This window comes from Ruditapes philippinarum, unplaced genomic scaffold (assembly GCF_026571515.1).
Source record: "Ruditapes philippinarum isolate M1 unplaced genomic scaffold, ASM2657151v2 ctg1510_1_1_1_1, whole genome shotgun sequence".
NCBI lineage: Eukaryota > Metazoa > Mollusca > Bivalvia > Venerida > Veneridae > Ruditapes > Ruditapes philippinarum.
Window position 1 is genome coordinate 36,463 of NW_026862455.1, and position 22,017 is coordinate 58,479.

At 33.2% G+C, this 22,017-nt stretch overlaps 2 protein-coding genes across 2 annotated transcripts in view; one reads left to right on the plus strand and one right to left on the minus strand.

The window, feature by feature from the left end:
* The first annotated feature begins 298 nt into the window (after window positions 1–298).
* Window positions 299–16,642, plus strand: LOC132719145 (uncharacterized). Its single transcript, XM_060702886.1, has 13 exons — window positions 299–433; window positions 1,051–1,276; window positions 2,465–2,538; window positions 2,800–3,025; window positions 3,397–3,473; window positions 3,743–3,959; window positions 5,144–5,217; window positions 10,047–10,272; window positions 10,643–10,719; window positions 10,989–11,214; window positions 12,389–12,462; window positions 12,731–12,947; window positions 13,276–16,642. The coding sequence occupies exons 6-13, from the start codon at window positions 3,891–3,893 to the stop codon at window positions 16,441–16,443; spliced, it is 4,131 nt and encodes a 1,376-aa protein (XP_060558869.1). The 5' UTR covers window positions 299–433; window positions 1,051–1,276; window positions 2,465–2,538; window positions 2,800–3,025; window positions 3,397–3,473; window positions 3,743–3,890; the 3' UTR covers window positions 16,444–16,642.
* A 2,061-nt stretch (window positions 16,643–18,703) lies between these two features.
* The window catches only part of LOC132719147 (cysteine-rich protein 2-binding protein-like), a 39,471-nt gene continuing 36,157 nt past the window's right edge, over window positions 18,704–22,017 (minus strand). Inside the window, exons 20-21 of the mRNA XM_060702891.1 lie at window positions 20,519–20,651; window positions 18,704–18,900 (exon numbers count right to left, since the gene is read on the minus strand). Coding sequence (XP_060558874.1) covers window positions 18,727–18,900; window positions 20,519–20,651 — 307 coding nt within the window. The 3' untranslated portion in view covers window positions 18,704–18,726. The remainder of the gene's footprint in view (window positions 18,901–20,518; window positions 20,652–22,017) is intronic.

Genomic DNA, 22,017 nt, shown 5'->3' on the forward strand with positions numbered 1-22,017 from the left:
ATTAAATGTGGGATATGAAGGTCCTGTCTCGCTCTACTACTCACTCAACCGGAAGCTGCATATGAATTATGACACTGCACTGTGATGTAATGTGTTACTTCATTGTTGTACAAAACACACTGCTCGAAGTATTCACTTTTTTCTCGATAAATGTCTTGCCATAGTAACTTTCATTTTCAATTAGATCAACAATAAACATTTATAATATTTAAATATGGCTCTACATGTATTTTCTTTTTCTTTATTTATAAGTATTGAATGTTTTAAGAATTAAGTATACCATAACACTTTCATTTTCAGGCAAATTTATCGTGAACAATAAAGGAGGTACTACAAAAGCAAAATTAATCATCGACGACAAAATTCCGATTTCTCTTGATATAAGATTTGGGGAAAGAAAATACAGAAAATCAGACAATTTTCAAGGCGTCATGTACGTAGCTCGACACTCAAATAATCTATCAATTTCTACTTGAATGAAACTTTAAACTCTTCTCAAAAGTCAGTGGCTATCATATTTATGTACCAAATTTAATATTTGATCATGTAAAACAAACCTTTGGTAAGTTTATTTTTCATGATTAAAGCATAAAATTGCTATAGTACAACCCTTACAAAGGCCAGTATCACACATATTAGGAGCTGAGTTAATTAGTCAAACGGTTATCTAACATGGCAAAATGAGAATTGTTGCAGGCTACAATATTAATCAAAGGTTAGTCGCCTTCATATTCATATGAAGATTATATCAGCTGATAATGAAAAACTAGCTTAAATGTTATTTTTTCCTAATCTATGAGTAAAATTTTTGGTAATTGCTTTATATAACCATACAAAGTCCGAAATCGCAGAGATGTATGAAGTGAATATCAAAGCTAAAAACAATGCAATCATTCAGGCTAAAGGATATAGCTGCAGCTACTCTTTCTAAGCTGTAACGACAAAGTTTACTCAAAACGTGATGTCCTATCATTATTCTATCGACTTTTTAACAGTAAATTGAAATCACACACGTGACGTGTGAAAGATTTTGTCTTTTTCCTCTTTCAGAAATTTTGAAGCTGGAAATTATCCAGAGTTAAACACGAAAATCGTAGGTGAACTTAGTGAAACACGTTCAAACCAAGTAGATGTACAAACGAATGTAGATATATGGTATGGGCCCGATTTTCAAAATGAGGCCAAACATATTGTCTTAAGATTGGATATAAAAAAGACGAGCGATTACAGGGAACCGTCAGCTAGTATTCTAACAAGCATAAAATATCCCGCACTTGTAAGTCAAATTTACGAGCAATATAAATTCAGTCTAGATTTGAAACTTATTTATACTCATCAAAAATGTTATCTGTGTCTATGCAACGTTATCCGATAAATATTCTATCATTTAGGAAGGATATTTTTTCCGTTTTCTTCACCTAATGAAAAATAATGAAGTAGTAGTATTATGGGGTGATTAGCCAGTTTGTTCCCTATAAGTTGCGACTTCTTTGTAGCATGTTGCAACTACTGTGCAGCAGACGACATAAAAAGTCATTCAACCAGTTAACCTTTGTAAATTACACAAGAACTTGAGGTACTGATCGACCCTGTAATTTGCTTAATTGCATAAGTAAAATAAGAGTAGTAGATCATACATAACTTATATCACAATTAAAGGGCCATAACTCTGAAAAAAACGATTGAACTGGGAAATGCCGACAACCTGCACAACTCCACTTGTTTCTTATCATTCCTGTATAGTTTGGATGAAATTGCACACGTAGTTTTTGGGGAGTGACCCGGACAAATCTTGTGCCGGACAGACGGATGGACAGACAACAAAAAATAATCCCTACAAGTGGTTGGTACTTTGTACAATGTACCAGGAGCTGTGTGACTGGAGATACAAAAATCTTTCGCAGGCCAAAACCCAGTGTTCATTTAAGGCTCATAATCAAGTCCAAAAATCACTTAACGGGAAAAACCCTTATCGTATGCGCAAGTACTTGAGATACCGATTACCAGTAAACTTTCACTGAAATAACATAAGTATTTTGAAGGAATAAGTCCGGACAAACTTTAAAATAAAAATCTTTGAAAGGCCATAACTCTGACAAAAATCATTGAACCGGAAAATGCAGATGATATACACAACAACACTTAGAACTGATCATTCCTGTAAAATTTAGATGAAATTGCAGCAGAAGATTTTGATTAGTTTTAGACGGACGGGCAGATGGACAGACAGACAGACGATGGAGAAATGATCCCTATTTGACACAAAACGACTCTGTAGAATATCTTTCAATTTAAAAGATGTAAGTTCTCAAGAAAGTGGGTATCTTTTCCCCCAAGGACAATGAGGTTTGCCAATGTTACAGTCCATGGAAAATGCAACATGCCAAACATTTTAAAGCACTGCTTACAATTTATATAATTTGGTTTTTCAATATTTATTTTATTTCTAAAATTAATATTGCAGGATGTTGATATTCATTTGAAAGGGGAATATGCGGCAAAGAAAGACAGGAAATTACATAAGCATGAAGCATTTATGTGCGTATGTCTAGAGTCAATATAATTAATAAGAAAACTCATTAACACGAAATATATAAAAGTCAAACCAGAAACTAAAAAAAACACGGTTAAACTAGAAATTTGGCTGATTGCAATATTTAATAAGATATAAAGCTTAATACATGTATAGTTAAATACTGTTTCTAAGCCGAATAAACAAAGTAAACCCGAAAACATAATGTCCTTTTATTGACCCATGGATTTATGTGTTCAATTTTTGTTTGTTTGCTACTCTTACAGAAATTTTGAAGCTAGATATTATCCAGAGTTAAACACGAAAATCGTAGGTGAACTTAGTGAAACACGTTCAAACCAAGTAGATGTACAAACGAATGTAGATATATGGTATGGACCTGACTTTCAAAATGACGCCAAACATATTGTCTTAAGATTGGATTTGAAAAAGACGAGCGATTACAGTGAACCGTCAGCTAGTATTCTTACAAGCATAAAATATCCCGCACTTGTAAGTCAAATTTACGAGCAATATTACAATTTGATACTATTTATTAAGTCAGTCAAAACTTGAAAATATTCCATACTTGTCTAAAATGTTTATCACTTTCAAGCAACGCTAACCGATAAATATTCTTTCATTACTATTAGGAATGATATTATATTTCTGTTGTATCATATAAATTTTAAACTTAAAGATAGCCGATGAAGCAGTAGTATTGAGAGTTTTGTGGTTTAATCCCTATATGTCGCGTGTTGCAGCTACTTTCTAGCAAGCGAGATTTGCAGCTGTAAATGTCTATTGAAAATGCAACATGCCAAATATCCAAGCAATGCGTTATTATCATATCATTTGGTTTTTTCCCGAAATTAATATTGCAGGATGTTGATATTCAGTTAAAAGGGGAAGGCGTGGAAAAAACGATAAACAGCACATTACAAAAACTTGAAGCAATCATGTACGTATGTCTAACGTCAACATAATTAATAAGAAAACCTATCAATAATAAATATTTCATAGTCAAAACAAAAACTAGAAAAAGTGCCAAACACGGTTAAACTAGAAATTTGGCTTATCGTAATATTTAAAACGATATAAAAGCTTTATACATGTATAGTTAAATACTATTTATCAGCTGTAACAACAAAGTTAACCCGAAAACATGATGTCCTATTATTGAACCATGGATTAATTTGTTAAATTTTTGTTTGTTTGCTCCTCTTACAGAAATTTTGAAGCTAGAAATAATCCAAAGCTAAACACAAAAATTGTTGGTGAACTTAGTGATACACGTTCAAACAAAGAGACGAACATAGATATATGGTATGGACCTGATTTTCAAAATGACGCCAAACATATTGTCTTAAAACTGGATATGAAAAAGACGAGCGATTACAGTGAACCGTCAGCTAGTATTCTTACAAGCATAAAATATCCCGCATTTGTAAGTCAAATTTACGAGCAATATTAATTCAGTCTAGATTTGAAACTAATTTATACTCATCGATAATGTTATCTGTTTCTATGCAACGTTATCCGATAAATATTCTATCATTTCAATTAGGAAGGATCTTATTTTTCCGTTTTCTTAACTTAATGAAAAATAATGAAGTAGTAGTATTATGGGGTGATTGACCAGTCTGTTCCCTATATGTCGCGGCTACTTTGTAGCATGTTGCAACTACTGTGTAGCAGACGACATAAAAAGTTATTCAACCAGTTAACCCTTGTACATTACGCAAGAACTTGAGGTACTGATCGACCCTGTAATTCACTTAATTGCATATGTAAAATGAGAGAAGTAGATCAGACATAAGTTCAATCATAATTTAAGGGCCATAACTCTGAAAAAATGATTGAACTGGAAAATGCCGACAAACTGCACAACTCCACTTGTTTCTTATCATTCCTGTAGTTTGGATGAAATTGCACACGTAGTTTTTGGGGAGTGATCCGGACAAATCTTTTGCCGGACAGACGGATGTACAGACAACAAAATATGATCCTTAAAATTGGTGGCTACTTTGTACATTGTACCAGGAGCTGTGTGACTGGAGATACAAAAATCATTCGCAGACCAAAACCCATTTTTCATTTAAGGCCCATAATTAAGTTCAAAAATCACACAACGGGAAAACCCTTATCGTATGCGCAAGTACTTGAGATACCGATCACCAGTAAACTTTCACTGAAATTACATAAGTATTTTGAAGGAATAAGTCCGAACAAACTTTAAAATAAACATCTTTGAAAGGCCATAACTCTGACAAAAATCATTGAACCGGAAAATGCAGATGATATACACAACAACATTTAGAACTGATCAGTTCTGTAAAATTTAGATGAAATTGCAGCAGAAGATTTTGATTAGTTTCTGACGGACGGACAGATGGACAGACAGACGGTGGAAAAATGATCCCTATTTGACACAAAACGACTCTATAGAATATCTTTCAATTTAAAAGATGTAAGTTCTCAAGAAAGTGGGTATTTTTCCCCCAAGGACAATGAGGTTTGCCAATGTTACAGTCCATGGAAAATGCAACATGCCAAACATTTTAAAGCACTGCTTACTATTTATATAATTTGTTTTACACAATTTAATTTATTTCTAAAATAATATTTCAGGATGTTGATATTCATTTGAAAGGGGAATATTCGGCAAAGAAAAACAGGAAATTACATAAGCATGAAGCACTCATGTGCGTATGTCTAAAGTCAAAATAATTAATAAAAAACTCATTAACAAGAAATATATAATACTCAAACCAGAAACTAGAAAAAATGCCAAAAACGGTTAAACTAGAAATTTGGCTGATTGCAATATTTAATAAGATATAAAGATTAATACATGTACAGTGAAATAATGTTTCTAAGCTGAATAAACAAAGTAAACCCGAAAACACGATGTCCTATTATTGAACCATGGATTTATGTGTTAAAGTTTTGTTTGTTTGCTGCTCTTACAGAAATTTTGAAGCTAGAAATAATCCAAAGCTAAACACAAAAATTGTTGGTGAACTTAGTGATACACGTTCAAACAAAGAGACGAACATAGATATATGGTATGGACCTGATTTTCAAAATGACGCCAAACATATTGTCTTAAGATTGGATATGAAAAAGACGAGCGATTACAGGGAACCGTCAGCTAGTATTCTTACAAGCATAAAATATCCCGCACTTGTAAGTCAAATTTACGAGCAATATTAATTCAGACTAGATTTGAAACTAATTTATACTCATCGAAAATGTTATCTGCTTCTATGCAATGTTATCCGATTAAATTATTCTATCATTTCAATGAGGAAGGATCTTATTTTTCCGTTTTCTTCACCGAATTAAAAACAATGAAGTAGTAGTATTATGGGGTGATTGACCAGTTTGTTCCCTATATGTCGCGGCTACTTTGTAGCATGTTGCAACTACTGTGTAGCAGACGACATAAAAAGTCATTCAACCAGTTAACCCTTGTACATTACGCAAGAACTTGAGGTACTGATCGACCCTGTAATTCACTAAATTGCATAAGTAAAATGAGAGGAGTAGATCAGACATAAGTTCAATCATAATTAAAGGGCCATAACTCTGAAAAAAAGATTGAACTGGGAAATGCCGACAAACTGCACAACTCCAATTGTTTCTTATCATTCCTGTAGTTTGAATGAAATTGCACACGTAGTTTTTTTGGCAGTGATCCGGACAAATCTTGTGCCGTACAGACGGATGGACAGACAACAAAATATGATCCCTATAAATGGTGGCTACTTTGTACAATGTATCAGGAGCTGTGTGACTGGAGATACAAAAATCTTTCGCAGGCCAAAACCCATTTTTCATTTAAGGCCCATAATTAAGTCCAAAAATCACTCAACGGGAAAACCCCTATCGTATGCGCAAGTACTTGAGATACCGATCACCAGTAAACTTTTACTGAAATTACATAAGTATTTTGAAGGAATAAGGCCGAACAAACTTTAAAATAAAAATCTTTGAAAGGCCATAACTCTGACAAAAATCATTGAACCGGAAAATGCAGATGATATACACAACAACACTTAGAACTGATCATTCCTGTAAAATTTAGATGAAATTGCAGCAGTAGATTTTGATTAGTTTTTGACGGACGGACAGATGGACAGACAGACAGACGGTGGAAAAATGATCCCAATTTAACACAAAACGGCTCTATAGAATATCTTTCAATTTAAAAGATGTAAGTTCTCAAGAAAGTGGGAATTTTTCCCCCAAAGACAATGAGGTTTGCCAATGTTACAGTCCATGGAAAATGCAACATGCCAAACATTTTAAAGCACTGCTTACTATTTATATAATTTGTTTTTACACAATTTAATTTATTTCTAAAATTAATATTGCAGGATGTTGATATTCATTTGAAAGGGGAATATGCGGCAAAGAAAGACAGGAAATTACATAAGCATGAAGCATTTATGTGCGTATGTCTAGAGTCAATATAATTAATAAGAAAACTCATTAACAAGAAATATATAATAGTCAAACCAGAAACTAGAAAAAATGCCAAAAACGGTTAAACTAGAAATTTGGCTGATTGTAATATTTAAAACGATATAAAGCTTAATACATGTATAGTTAAATACCGTTTCTAAGCTGTATCAACAAAGTAAACCCGAAAACATGATGCCCTATTATTGACCCATGGATTTCTGTGTTAAATTTTTGTTTGTTTGCTCCTCTTACAGAAACTTTGAAGCTAGAATTAATCCAGAGCTAAACACAAAAATTGTTGGTGAACTTAGTGATACACGCTCAAACAAAGAGACGAATATAGATATATGGTATGGACCTGATTTTCAAAATGACGCTAAACATATTGTCTTAAGATTGGATATGAAAAAAACGAGCGATTACAGAGAGCCGTCAGCTAGTATTCGTACAAGCTTAAAATATCCCGCACTTGTAAGTCAAATTTATGAGCAATATTACAATTTGATACTTTTTATTTAGTCAGTCAAAACTTGAAAATATTCCATACTTGTCTAAAATGTTTATTATTTTCAAGCAACGTTAACCGATAAATATTCTTTCATTACTATTAGGAATGATTTTATATTTCTGTTGTATCATATAAATTTTATACCTAAGGATAGCCAATGAAGCGGTAGTATTGAGAGTTTTGAGGTTTAATCCCTATATGTCGCGTGTTGCAGCTACTTTGTAGCAAGCGAGATTTGCAGCTGTAAATGTCTATTGAAAATGCAACATGCCAAATATCCAAGCAATGCGTTATTATCATATCATTTGGTTTTTCCCCGAAATTAATATTGTAGGATGTTGATATTCAGTTAAAAGGGGAATGCTTGGAAAAAAAGATTAACAGCAAATTACAAAAGCTTGAAGCAATCATGTACGTATGTCTAACGTCAAAATAATTAATAAGAAAACCTATCAATAATAAATATTTAATAGTCAAAACAAAAACTAGAAAAAGTGCCAAACACGGTTAAACTAGAAATTTGGCTGATTGTAATATTTTAAACGATATAAAAGCTTTATACATGTATAGTTAAATACTATTTATCAGCTGTAACAACAAAGTTAACCCGAAAACATGATGTCCTATTATTGAACCATGGATTTATGTGTTAAATTTTTGTTTGTTTGCTCCTCTTACAGAGACTTTGAAGCTAGAAATAATCCAGAGCTAAACACAAAAATTGTTGGTGAACTAAGTGAAATACGTTCAAACCAAGAATATGTACAAACGAATGTAGATTTATGGTATGGACCGGATTTTCAAAATGACGCCAAACATATTGTCTTAAGATTGGATATGAAAAAGACGAGCGATTACAGTGAACCGTCAGCTAGTATTCGTACAAGCTTAAAATATCCCGCACTTGTAAGTCAAATTTATGAGCAATATTACAATTTGATACTTTTTATTTAGTCAGTCAAAACTTGAAAATATTCCATACTTATCTAAAATGTTTATCACTTTCAAGCAACGTTAACCGATAAATATTCTTTCATTACTATTAGGAATGATATTATATTTCTGTTGTATCATATAAATTTTACACTTAAGGATAGCCAATGAAGCGGTAGTATTGAGAGTTTTGTGGTTTAATCCCTATATGTCGCGTGTTGCAGCAAGTGAGATTTGCAGCTGTAAATGTCTATTGAAAATGCAACATGCCAAATATCCAAGCAATGCGTTATTATCATATCATTTGTTTTTTTTCACGAAAATAATATTGCAGGATGTTGATGTTCAGTTAAAAGGCGAGTGTGTGGAAAAAAAGATAAACAGCAAATTACAAAAGCTTGAAGCAATCATGTACGTATGTCTAACGTCAAAATAATTAATAAGAAAACCTATCAATAATAAACATTTCATAGTCAAAACAAAAACTAGAAAAAGTGCCAAACACGGTTAAACTAGAAATTTGGCTTATCGTAATATTTAAAACGATATAAAAGCTTTATACATGTATAGTTAAAGACTATTTATCAGCTGTACAACAAAGTTAACCCGAAAACATGATGTCCTATTATTGAACCATGGATTTATGTGTTAAATTTTTGTTTGTTTGATCCTCTTACAGAGACTTTGAAGCTAGAAATAATCCAGAGCTAAACACAAAAATTGTTGGTGAACTAAGTGAAATACGTTCAAACCAAGTAGATGTACAAACGAATGTAGATTTATGGTATGGACCGGACTTTCAAAATGACGCCAAACATATTGTCTTAAGATTGGATATGAAAAAAACGAGCGATTACAGAGAGCCGTCAGCTAGTATTCGTACAAGCTTAAAATATCCCGCACTTGTAAGTCAAATTTATGAGCAATATTACAATTTGATACTTTTTATTTAGTCAGTCAAAACTTGAAAATATTCCATACTTATCTAAAATGTTTATTATTTTCAAGCAACGTTAACCGATAAATATTCTTTCATTACTTTTAGGAATGATATTATATTTCTGTTGTATCATATACATTTTACACCTAAGGATAGCCAATGAAGCGGTAGTTGTTGAGAGTTTTTAGGTTTAATCCCTATATGTCGCGTGTTGCAGCTACTTTCTAGCAAGCGAGATTTGCAGCTGTAAATGTCTATTGAAAATGCAACATGCCAAATATCCAAGCAATGCGTTATTATCATATCATTTGGTTTTTTCCCGAAATTAATATTGCAGGATGTTGATGTTCAGTTAAAAGGCGAGTGTGTGGAAAAAAAGATAAACAGCAAATTACAAAAGCTTGAGGCAATCATGTACGTATGTCTAACGTCAAAATAATTAATAAGAAAACCTATCAATAATAAATATTTAATAGTCAAAACAAAAACTAGAAACAGTGCCAAACACGGTTAAACTAGCAATTTGGCTAATCGTAATATTTAAAACGATATAAAAGCTTTATACATGTATAGTTAAATACTATTTATCAGCTGTAACAACAAAGTAAACCCGAAAACATGATGCCCTATTATTGACCCATGGATTTCTGTGTTAAATTTTTGTTTGTTTGCTCCTCTTACAGAAACTTTGAAGCTAAAAATAATCCACAGCTAAACACAAAAATTGTTGGTGAACTTAGTGAAACACGTTCAAACCAAGTAGATGTACAAACGAATGTAGATATATGGTATGGACCGGATTTCCAAAATAACGCAAAACATATTGTCTTTAGAATGGATATGAAAGAGACGAGCGATTACAGGGAACAGTCAGCTAGTATTCTTACAAGCATAAAATATCCCGCACTTGTAAGTCAAATTTACGAGCAATATTACAATTTGATACTTTTTATTCAGTCAGTCTAAACTTGAAAATATTCCATACTTGTCTAAATGTTTATCATTTTCAAGCAACGTTAACCGATAAGTATTCTTTCATTACTATTAGGAATAATATTATATTTCCATTGTATCATATAAAGTTTACACCTAAGGATAGCCAATGAAGTGGTGGTATTGAGAGTTTTGAGGTTTAAGCCCTATATGTCGCGTGTTGCAGCTACTTTGTAGCAAGCGAGATTTGCAGCTGTAAATGTCTATTGAAAATGCAACATGCCAAATATCCAAGCAATGCGTTATTATCATATCATTTGGTTTTTTCCCGAAATTAATATTGTAGGATGTTGATATTCAGTTAAAAGGGGAATGTGTGGAAAAAAAGATAAACAGCAAATTACAAAAGCTTGAAGCAATCATGTACGTATGTCTAACGTCAAAATAATTAATAAGAAAACCTTTCAATAATAAATATTTAATAGTCAAAACAAAAACTAGAAAAAGTGCCAAACACGGTTAAACTAGAAATTTGGCTTATCGTAATATTTAAAACGAAATAAAAGCTTTATACATGTATAGTTAAATACTATTTATCAGCTGTAACAACAAAGTTAACCCGAAAACATGATGTCCTATTATTGAACCATGGATTTATGTGTTAAATTTTTGTTTGTTTGCTCCTCTTACAGAGACTTTGAAGCTAGAAATAATCCAGAGCTAAACACAAAAATTGTTGGTGAACTAAGTGAAATACGTTCAAACCAAGAATATGTACAAACGAATGTAGATTTATGGTATGGACCGGATTTTCAAAATGACGCCAAACATATTGTCTTACGATTGGATATGAAAAAGACGAGCGATTACAGGGAACCGTCAGCTAGTATTCTTACAAGCATAAAATATCCCGCACTTGTAAGTCAAATTTACGAGCAATATAAGTTCAGTCCAGATTTGAAACTAAATTATACTCATCGAAAATGTTTATTATTTTCAAGCAACGTTATCCGATAAATATTCTATCATTTCAATTAGGAATGATCTTATTTTTCCGTTTTCTTCACCTAATGAAAAACAATGAAGTAGTAGTATTATGGGGTGATTGACCAGTTTGTTCGCTATATGTCGCGGCTACTTTGTAGAATGGTGCAACTACTGTGTAGCAGACGACATAAAAAGTTATTCAACCACTTAACCCTTGTAAATTACGCAAGAACTTGAGGTACTGATCGACTCTGTAATTCACTTTACTGTATAAGTAAAATAAGAGTAGTAGATCAGACATAACTTAAATCATAATTAAAGGGCCATAACTCTGAAAAAATGATTGAACTGGAAAATGCCGACAAACTGCACAACTCCTTTTGTTTTTTATCATTCCTGTATAGTTTGGATGAAATTGCACACGTAGTTTTTGGGGAGTGATCCGGACAAATTTTGTGCCGTACAGACGGATGGACAGACAACAAAAATGATCCTTAAAAGTGGTGGCTACTTTGTACAATGTACCAGGAGCGGTGTGACTGGAGATACAAAAATCATTCGCAGGCCAAAACCCATTTTTCATTTAAGGCCCATAATCAAGTCCAAAAATCACTCAACGGGAAAACCCCCATCGTATGCGCAAGTACTTGAGATACCGATCACCAGTAAACTTTCACTGAAATTGCATAAGTATTTTGAAGGAATTAGTCCGAACAAACTTTAAAATAAAAATCATTGAAAGGCCATAACTCTGACAAAAATCATTGAACCGGAAAATGCAGATGATATACACAACAACACTTAGTACTTATCATTCCTGTAAAATTTAGATGAAATTGCAGCAGTAAATTTTGATTAGTTTTTGACGGACGGACAGATGGACAGACAGCCGATGGAGAAATAATCCCTATTTGACACAAAACGACTCTATAGATTAAAAGATATAAGTTCTCAAGAAAGTGGGTATTTTTTCCCAAGGACAATGAGATTTGCCAATGTTACAGTCCATGGAAAATGCAACATGCCAAACATTTTAAAGCACTGCTTACTATTTATATAATTTGTTTTTACACAATTTAATTTATTTCTAAAATTAATATTGCAGGATGTTGATATTCATTTGAAAGGGGAATATGCGGCAAAGGAAAACAGGACATTACATAAGCATGAAGCACTTATGTGCGTATGTCTAAAATCAATATAATTAATAAGAAAACTCATTAACAAGAAGTATATAATAGTCAAACCAGAAACTAGAAAAATTGCGAAACACGGTTAAACTAGAAATTTGGCTGATTGTAATATTTAATAAGATATAAAGATTAATACATGTATTGTTAAATACTGTTTTTAAGCTGTATCAACAAAGTAAACCCGAAAACACGATGTCCTATTATTGACTCATGGATTTCTGTGTTATATTTTTGTTTGTTTGCTCCTCTTACAGAAACTTTGAATCTAGAAATAATCCAGAGCTAAACACAAAAATTGTTGGTGAACTTAGTGGAAACCAAGTAGATGTACAAACGAACATAGATATATGGTATGGACCAGATTTTCAAAATGACGCTAAACATATTGTCTTAAGTTTGGATATGAAAAAGATGAGCGACTACAGAGAATCATCAGCTAGTATCCTTACAAGCATAAAATATCCCGCTATTGTAAGTCAAATTTACGAGCAATATTTGTCAATTAATGATTTTAACTTCATATTTAGAATAGATTTGAATCTTTTCTAGCAATCTCGTCGAACTTGTATATATATTTTTCTAATAAATATTTTAACGTTAGCATTGAGAAGGAACTTTGATCTCTGTTTTATCATATAATGTATACACTTTTTAACAAAACTAATACAAAATTGAGCTTAGAGTTTATCGCTATATGGCAATAAAAAGTCCACTGAAAATGTTACATAAAAACATATTAGCTCTGTATATTTTCATTATAACATTACACTATTAAAATAGTTCACAATTGCTATTTTAGGACGTTGATATACATTTTGGTGGAGACTATGTCTGTGAAAACAGCAAGATATGGTCAAGTTTGGTGTTGCATTCTGGACAAAGAAAGCCTATAAAAACAAGTTTCAGAGTCGACGTCAAGGGCAAATGGCGTTTTACAAATATCAATGTTGCCGAATATATTTTAATTGTACCCCAACATAGTATAGATGAATATTTTATATACTCAGCTGAGAGGACTTTAGAGCGAAATTTCAAAACTACATTGAAAGTTCGATTGAAGAGAGGTGAGAATAATGAAATTACAAGTTTAATAATACCAAGTACGGATACTTTTACGATAATTATAGACATAAAACTTTTTGGTCAGAGTCTAGCTAACATGAAATTAGAGTTCAAAGAAAGGGAGAAGATTTATTCTGCTCGCATGTCTTTTGAAAGCAGTCACAGAAAATACGAAAGTTACATGACATTACTTTTACATGACTATTTGCCGCCCTCTGAACATTTAACGGGATATATAGCGGTCATTTTTCCTACTAGAATTGTCATCTTCGATATTTTCTACGTATTTTCCGGAAAGGGTTCCAGTTATGAAAGTTTCAAGTTGGACATTGTGAAAAAGTATGATTCAGCAAAAAATATTTTCAAAACTAATAACGGAGTCGATATCACATCTAAAATATCGACACCTTTAAAAGAATTGTCTCGGCTTGCATTCGATGCATCTATTCTCAAGACGAGAGGGAGGATAGTAACAGATACATTTGTCTTCAGATTTGACCCATCGCGTGCATACAAGCTCCGACCAATCGTAACAACGATTGAAATAAACGAAGAGTCAGGCATTAAACTATCTAACGAGTATAACATTGGACCTAACAAAAAATATTTTGAATTAAGAGCTAATGTAAGAAATATTGTTAATTTAAATGTTTTTTACAAATGTCCAACTTCAGGTTTGTATGCTGTAGCTTATAAACATACAGGTAATTTCAAAGACTTTCAATGCCATTTAGAATTTACGAAAAATACTGAAGAATGGCATGGGGATTTTCATCTGAAAACAGTTGGCAGTATCCGAGGAGGAATGCTCAAGTTTAAACCGCCAGCCTCCTCTAGGCTAAACCCTGTTTTAGTGAGTTTAGAGCATACAGGCGATTTAAACGACTTTACATGCCATGTACAATTTACGAAAAGCACTGAAGAATGGAATGGGGATTTTTATCTGAAAACAGTTGGCAGCATCCAAGGAATGCTAAAGTTTAAACCTTCAGCCTCCTCTAGGCTAAAACCTGTTTCAGTGAGTTTAGAGCATACAGGCGATTTAAACGACTTCAAATGTCATGTAGATCTAACGGAAAATTTTGAAGAATGGCATGGGGATTTTCATTTAAAAAAAGATGAAAATATAAAAGGTATGCTCAAACTTAAACCACCTTCCTCCTCTACATTTAAGCCCATTTTAATATCTTTTGAGCATTCGTGGATAAAAATGATATCTCGCACAGACGTTTTAATTGGTGAAGACAAAATAGCATACAAACTTGTTTGTTCTCTTGCACCCATTTTCTGGCATTTCGACTTTCAATTTGGAAAAATTTACATGAATACAGACTTTGTTCTGAAAATAAAGAGTATTTCGGTAGGTTTATCATTCAGGATAACTTCTTCGTTATGTTCGGATGCAACCGGTGACTTTTACATACAAGGCGAATTAACAGACTTTTCATCAACAACCGTACTGGAGATATCAAACAATGAAAACGACGAGCATCTCGTTTACAGAACAATTTCTTCGTCAATTGATTCGCCGACTAAAATAGAGTCGGCGATAGAAAAGCTAGGTTTAACTGTGCAGCGCCATGGTGACATTGCTCGTTCATATACAGTGAAAAGAAGTAGAAGTGCTTTATTACAAATAACATCAGAGCGTTATACAGTAACGTTTAGATTTTGGTCGAAAAAAAGTATCAACTTTGACGGTAGCATCACCTCGCCGATAGAAGGCTACAAATCTTTAACGGCAAATTTCAAACAAAGCAATAACAAAAGGTACTTTAAATGCACTGGAAGCGCTGTCATCGAACATGAAAGGAGCGATTTCAATATTAAACTAGACCGATATATCCCGAAATTACTTGCCAAAGCGACAATAAAACACAATTATGAATATTCGATCCTTGTAGATTTAAAAAAAGACATTAATGCAAAATTCGATATGGTCATTCCCGACATGGATCACATAAGTGGTAATTATACTCAAAGTCTTAGTTCCCACTCGTGTAAAGCATTGGCCCATCTGAAATTGTCTTCAAGCGTTTTCTTTGATTGTGATATTGAATTGAAATGGAAAACCGACTTAATCGTTGTTTTTACTCTAAAAACACCATTCCAAGGATTTGAAAAGATAGTACTGAAAACTAATTATGATAGGTCACTTTCAACTAAGACGTATACCTCCTCTGCAAATCTTCAAATAGAAGAATATGTAGTTGAGGTTTCAACAACAATCGTGGATACACCTAGCTTAACAAATGCAGATTTTACACTGAGAACCCGTGGGGAACTAATGCATTCTTCAGCAAGATCCCATAACGATATCAGAGCCTCTTTTATGCAAAGCGGAAGTTCAAGTGGCACTGTCATGACATACGAAGTCAATATTAACTCATTAACAAGAATTAACGGGAAACTGAATACTGTTCATTTTGGTTCTGAACAAATGTCTGCAGATGTTGAACTAAGGACACCTTTCAAGAATATGGAAGTAAATAAAGTATCTTATAAGCACACGAGAGACTCAAATAACATTCAATGTGACATCAATTCTTCGATATTCGGCAAAGAGGTGACAGGAACTATTGCAGGCTCGGTGCAGCCTCTAAGAATGGATCTAGATATTAAAACACCTTTCAAGGACATTGAGAATATTGGATTAAATGGAATTGTTGAAACCGATGAGAACAAATACTTTGGCAGAATGCAGGCAAAATTAAATCCAAATAACCAATTCCTGATAGAGGGAAAATTATCAACGGCACGTTCTATTGACGGTGCAATTTCTATTTCTACACCCTTTAAGCAAATGAGAAATACATCTATTATGATTTCTGACACAAATTTAGTCACCAGAGGTGTTTCAGAAGGTGTTAAAATAATTCATAATGGCAAAAGAATTGGTACGTAGTGTTTATGGTAAAATATAACAGTAATTTGGAACTATTTATGTCTTATAAACAGAAAAATTTTGTTTCATGTATATAACGCATTTTGTATGTTAAGGATTGTGTGTGTGCGTATCTGTGTATGTTTGTATGATGTATAGAATGTTGGATAGTAAGACACAATAAACAAAGCTCAGCTAACGCGGTGCACTATAACTATTAGAGTTTTCATATTTTTAATTAGCAAAGAGACCCATGATCATTAACTTAACATGACCGTTAAGTTTTATCTTAATAATCCCTATAATACTTAATGACTCCCAGGGTGGGAGCATAATAAGTTCTGTAATTAAACATTTCAAGATATGTTTATAAAACAAGTATATAAATTAAGTTGCCCCAAGGGTTGAACCAATTTTTACCCTAGGGTCATTATTTATGTAACCTTTTGTCCACTTAGCAAAGCTACATGCCTTATATCAAGCTCTGGTCATTTTAGTTTCTAAAATGACCAAAGGGGCCGGGCCAATATCGGATCAAGGTACATATATAAATAAAATCAATATAGCGGAAAATGACAAGGCAATGCTACATACAAGTATTTCAGATAAAGTACTGGAAACAATGATCAAGAAATATAAAAACACTGAAGTGAAGCACGAGGCAACATTTTGCAGATGCTCATGGCACCTGCTGTTGTGAAATATAACAAGAGGGCCAGGATGGCCCTGAAGTCGCTCACCTGTATATAGGCCCACAGAGCGGTACCAGTTTTTACCCCAGGGCTTTTATTTGAACAAACTTGGTAGACACCCATTAGAAGATGTTTCATGCTCAGTATCTAAACTCTAGCTATTTGGGTTTTTTCAAAGAAGATTTTTAAGTTTTTGCTATACACATATAAGGAAAATCAATGACCCTCGGGGCGGGGCCAATTTTGACCCCAGGGCTCTTATTTGAACAAATTTGGTAGCACCCATTAGAAGATGTTTCATGCTAAATATCTTAGCTGTAGCTCTTTGGGTTCTTTAAAAGAAGATTTTTTAAGTTTTTACTATATGCATATAGAAAAAATCTATGACCCCCTGGGGCAGGGCCAATTTTGACCCCAGGGCTTTTATTTGAACAAACTTGGTAGACATCCATTAGAAGATGTTTCATGCTAAATATCTTAGCTATAGCTCTTTGGGTTCTTTAAAAGAAGATTTTTTAAGTTTTTGCTATACACATAAATAAAATCAATGACCCCCGGGGCGGGGCCAATTTTGACCCCAGGGCTTTTATTTGAACAAACTTTGTAGACACTCACTAGAAGATGTTTCATGCTAAGTATCTAAACTCTAGCTATTTGGGTTTTTCAAAGGAGATTTTTTAAGGTTTTGCTATACACATGTAAGGAAAATCAATGACCCCCGGGGCGGGGCCAATTTTCACCCTAGGGCTCTTATTAGAACAAAGTGGGTAGACACCCATTTGAAGATGTTTCATGCTAAATATCTTAGCTCTAGATCTTTGGGTTCTCTAAAAGAAGATTTTTAAGTTTTTACTATATGCATATAGGGAAAATCAATGACCCCCTGGGGCGGGGCCAATTTTGACCCAAGGGCTTTTATTTGAACAAACTTGATAGACATTCACTAGAATATGTTTCATGCCAAATATCTAAGCTCTACCTCTTTGGGTTTTTTAAAAGAAGATATTTTAAGTTTTTTTTCTATCGGTTGCCATGACAACAAGAGTTCTGCATGGAATTAAATTCCTTGAACAATTTTTAAAGGTGACCACCAAAGGAACATTCTTGTGAAGTTTGGATGAAATTGGCTTAGTGGTTTATGAGGAGATGTCATTTAAAGTAAAAGTTTACGGAAGGGCGGACGCCGGACGAAAAGCGATCACAAAAGCTCACCCTGTCACTTTGTGACAGGTGAGCAAGGAGTGATCCTTTGGAAGCAGTGAAACAATATTACAGATCTTTGAAAAAATGCAGTCATAGATCGACTGAATCTGTTCATGAAAGATAATTAAGCTTAAGCGATATTTAATCTTGTTTAACACTCTGGCTCGTTCTTGCATGATGTAATGCACGGAGGAGTACCTAGGTAAAGGTGGAAAGTCGCTATATGACCTTTGTTGAACTTGCAAAATTACCAAAAATACCCCCTATTTATTTTTAATATCACAGATGGAAGGATGGATGGCCAGGTGCATAACAATAGGAGTATTTTAGGTGTATAATCAAATTAGGTTTCAATAGAGAATATGATTTAACATAACAAAACAAAATACAGATTGAAACTTTAATTGTTTTATCTTCTGAGTCTTAATAAAAACGCATGTTTACATTGAGTTGTATCAGCAGGAAAATATTTGTCATAAAAGTCCAGGATGTATTCTTCTGGTTTAAATCCAAATTTCTGGTAGAGTAACATTGCGTTGTTAGTGGCTGAACAATGAAGAGTGACATCTTTACCCATACATGTCTGAAAACAATGAATGTAAGAAATTATTAACATTTCATTTATGAATTCCAGGACAAATCTATTACAAATTAAGCAAGGATAAAAAATCCTTAATTTTATTCTTGTCCGAAGTTAAAAGTTACAACTAAACTTAATATAATGGCAATATTCAGCATCATTAGTGGAGGAAGACACCAGATAACCTCCATGCAGACATCAAAAGAAAACCACCAACATTTGTCTACCTGGCTGGTTCAAAATACTAAGTTTAAAATGTAACCTAGAATAACAAGACAAAAATGTTGTCACAAAACAAGGTTTGACGCCAATAAAATCTGATTGAAATCCTCTCCGACTGTTTGAGCTTCAAAGCACACTGTTTCTGCTAAGGTTTAAAAGTGATTTCAAAGATTTAAAAAAACTCCCGGTGCCCCTTTATGCATAGAAGTTATTAATGCCTTGTGCACAGAAATGCATCGTGAGAAGAAACACAACAAGGAGACACAATTGCCTAAATAAGATCTGAGCGAGAAGCAGTGCACTCCAATTCTCTCAGTGAGTGATTTTCTTAATAAGAGATTATTCTAATCAAAGGTAATAACGACAACGAATGCAGGAAGGAGGATCGACAAACGTGACAACAAAGTTGTGATTACAAAAGGTCACCTTGAATACTTTGTGGAAACATGAACTAGAACGATGTGCATAATCTCTATAAAACCCACTGTTCACACACCAAGTATAATCAACCTTATTTTGTACTTTTTGACAGAATCCATATTTCTTTTAATGGTCTGAATGGTAGCCAGACAGAGGGATGACAAAATTAAAATCATGTACATGACCACCATATGGCCCACTTTCCACAAAGCAAGTATCATCAATTTTACTTATGTTCTTTTTTAGTTGTGGCAGGATGTAAATTTCATTGGATTGACAGAATGACAGATAATTTTACGAGGCAACACTACTGTTCTCTGTATTTAGACGTAGCGAACAATGGACCAAAGAACAATACACTCATTTTTATAAAGATATAGCCAATTATAAAAAGATCAAGCAATATATAGTAGCTTGATCTTCAAGTTTAAGATAATTCATGTGTAAAGGCCATGGTCATTTTTTGTCTGCTGAAGGTCTTTCATTGCACACGGATGAAACAATTCAGCTTTAATAAAATAACAAATTAACAAAGTTATAGCCAGTTGAACATTTCACTAAATTCAAATCCTGATCTCCGTTTATAGATCAGATCTTGTCACAAGTCAGGTCCTGATCTTATATTTAGCATGAAGACAGTTAATGGGGAAACCTTCCTACAGAAACAAATCTACACCTTTAAACATCTCTTAATCTAGCGTTTAAGAATACTCCAAGATTTTAATCATGTTTTTCATATTTGAATTCAATAATCAATCAGAAACAAAGTGGCCACATTAAAATATTAAAAAAATAATAAATAATCATTTATACAAAATAATGGATATTGAAAATAAAAGATTTTTTAACGTTATGCTATCTTTACTAAAAGCTATGCTACATGTTACAGTTTTCATAGTAAATATAAAAAGACAAACTTAAAAGTAAAGGGCTTGAACTTTATAAAATGACCTAATTTAATTAACTATTTTAATATTACCTGTATGAGGTGATATAACATAAATGTTGCCATGTGTGCCCGCCTCCATTCTGGATGAGTAAATATAAATGATATATATGCCTCATTCTGTTTCACGTCTGGTACCATAAATGCAAACCCTATTACAATTTTTCTGCAAAAAAAAAACCCATTTAAGTTAAACTGTGATACAGCAATGTATTTCATTGCCTTTAAATTTTTCATTTCATGTGAGATGAATGAATATATACATGTAAGTTACTATCAGATTAGTTTTACCATAATGCAGACATAATAAACTTTTGAAATGGCAAAGGAATAAATGGAAGAAGTATTTGAGACCCTTTAATTGGCAAGGCAGAAAATTTTACTTCTATAAAACATAATTATTTTTGCAAAATAATATACAAATATTTTAGTAAATCAATGAAAAAGTTTGATATCTCTCTGACATTCTACTCTCATATATCTTAAATATAACTATTCAAGACAAACAGAGTGATAGAATGACATATGAGCCGCGTCAAGACAAAACCAACGTAATACATTTGCGACAAGCATGGCTCCAGACCAGGCTGCGCATCCACGCAGTCTGATCAGGATCCATGCTGTTTGCTTACAAACCCTATTACAAGTAGAGAAACTGATAGCGAACAGCATGGAACCTGATCATACTGCGCAAATGCTCAGCCTGGTCTGGATCCATGCTGGTCACAAACGCATTATGTTTGTTTTGTTGTGACGCAGCTCATATTTCAATCAGTATAAGAGATTTTAGATGAAAACATTTGTATCAAGAAACAAACTAGAAGTAACTATTAGCTTGTTTGAATTCAACTTGTTTCCAACAACCCTTTATTCAACCTCTATTCACTAATACATGTAATATAATCACACAATTCTGAACATTTTTGACCAAACGGCAATGATTCATTTAACTTTTGTAGCGATCCACTATGTAATGCTACAAGCCAAAAATTTATGCCCAAAGCTTGGATCACACAAAAAGTGTATCAGAATACTTTGAAATAGAAAAAAACAGAATCGCTAAATTAAGCCAAACATGGCCAAGTTGTAAAATGTTGCAGGCTCGGTTTAATTGAGCCTGTTCATGGACGGTGCTGGAAAATGCAAGTTACCGTCCACGCCCCCTAGCACCCGCTTAAGCAAAATTCAACATTTTAACACAAAAATGGTTTAAGTCTATGTAAAATAAGTGACCACATGCATGGGGGGATAGATTTTGATATAGAAAGCTAAATATCAAAACTTTGTGTCTTGTAGTTTCTAAGAAAACAAATTTTAAGTAATGTTTCCTATTGATGTCTATGACAATAAAATGGCCAAGGGTTAGGTCATTTTTGACCCCACAGTTATGACAAATCTAACCTTAATGCCATATTCTTTCAGTTTTAAATGGATTTTCTTAACTAAGTCAATGTAAACTAAGTGACCACCTGGGCTAAGCCAAATTTGACACTGTTGACATAATTCATAAAAGATGATGTTACATGCCTGTT

Coding starts and splice junctions, on each gene's coding strand:
- LOC132719145 (XM_060702886.1), top strand. CDS start 3,891: ATGAAAAAGACGAGCGATTACAGTGAACCGTCAGCTAGTATTCTTACA. Junction 3,960..5,143: donor GCATAAAATATCCCGCATTT/GTAAGTCAAATT, acceptor ATAATATTTCAG/GATGTTGATATTCATTTGAA. Junction 12,948..13,275: donor GCATAAAATATCCCGCTATT/GTAAGTCAAATT, acceptor TTGCTATTTTAG/GACGTTGATATACATTTTGG.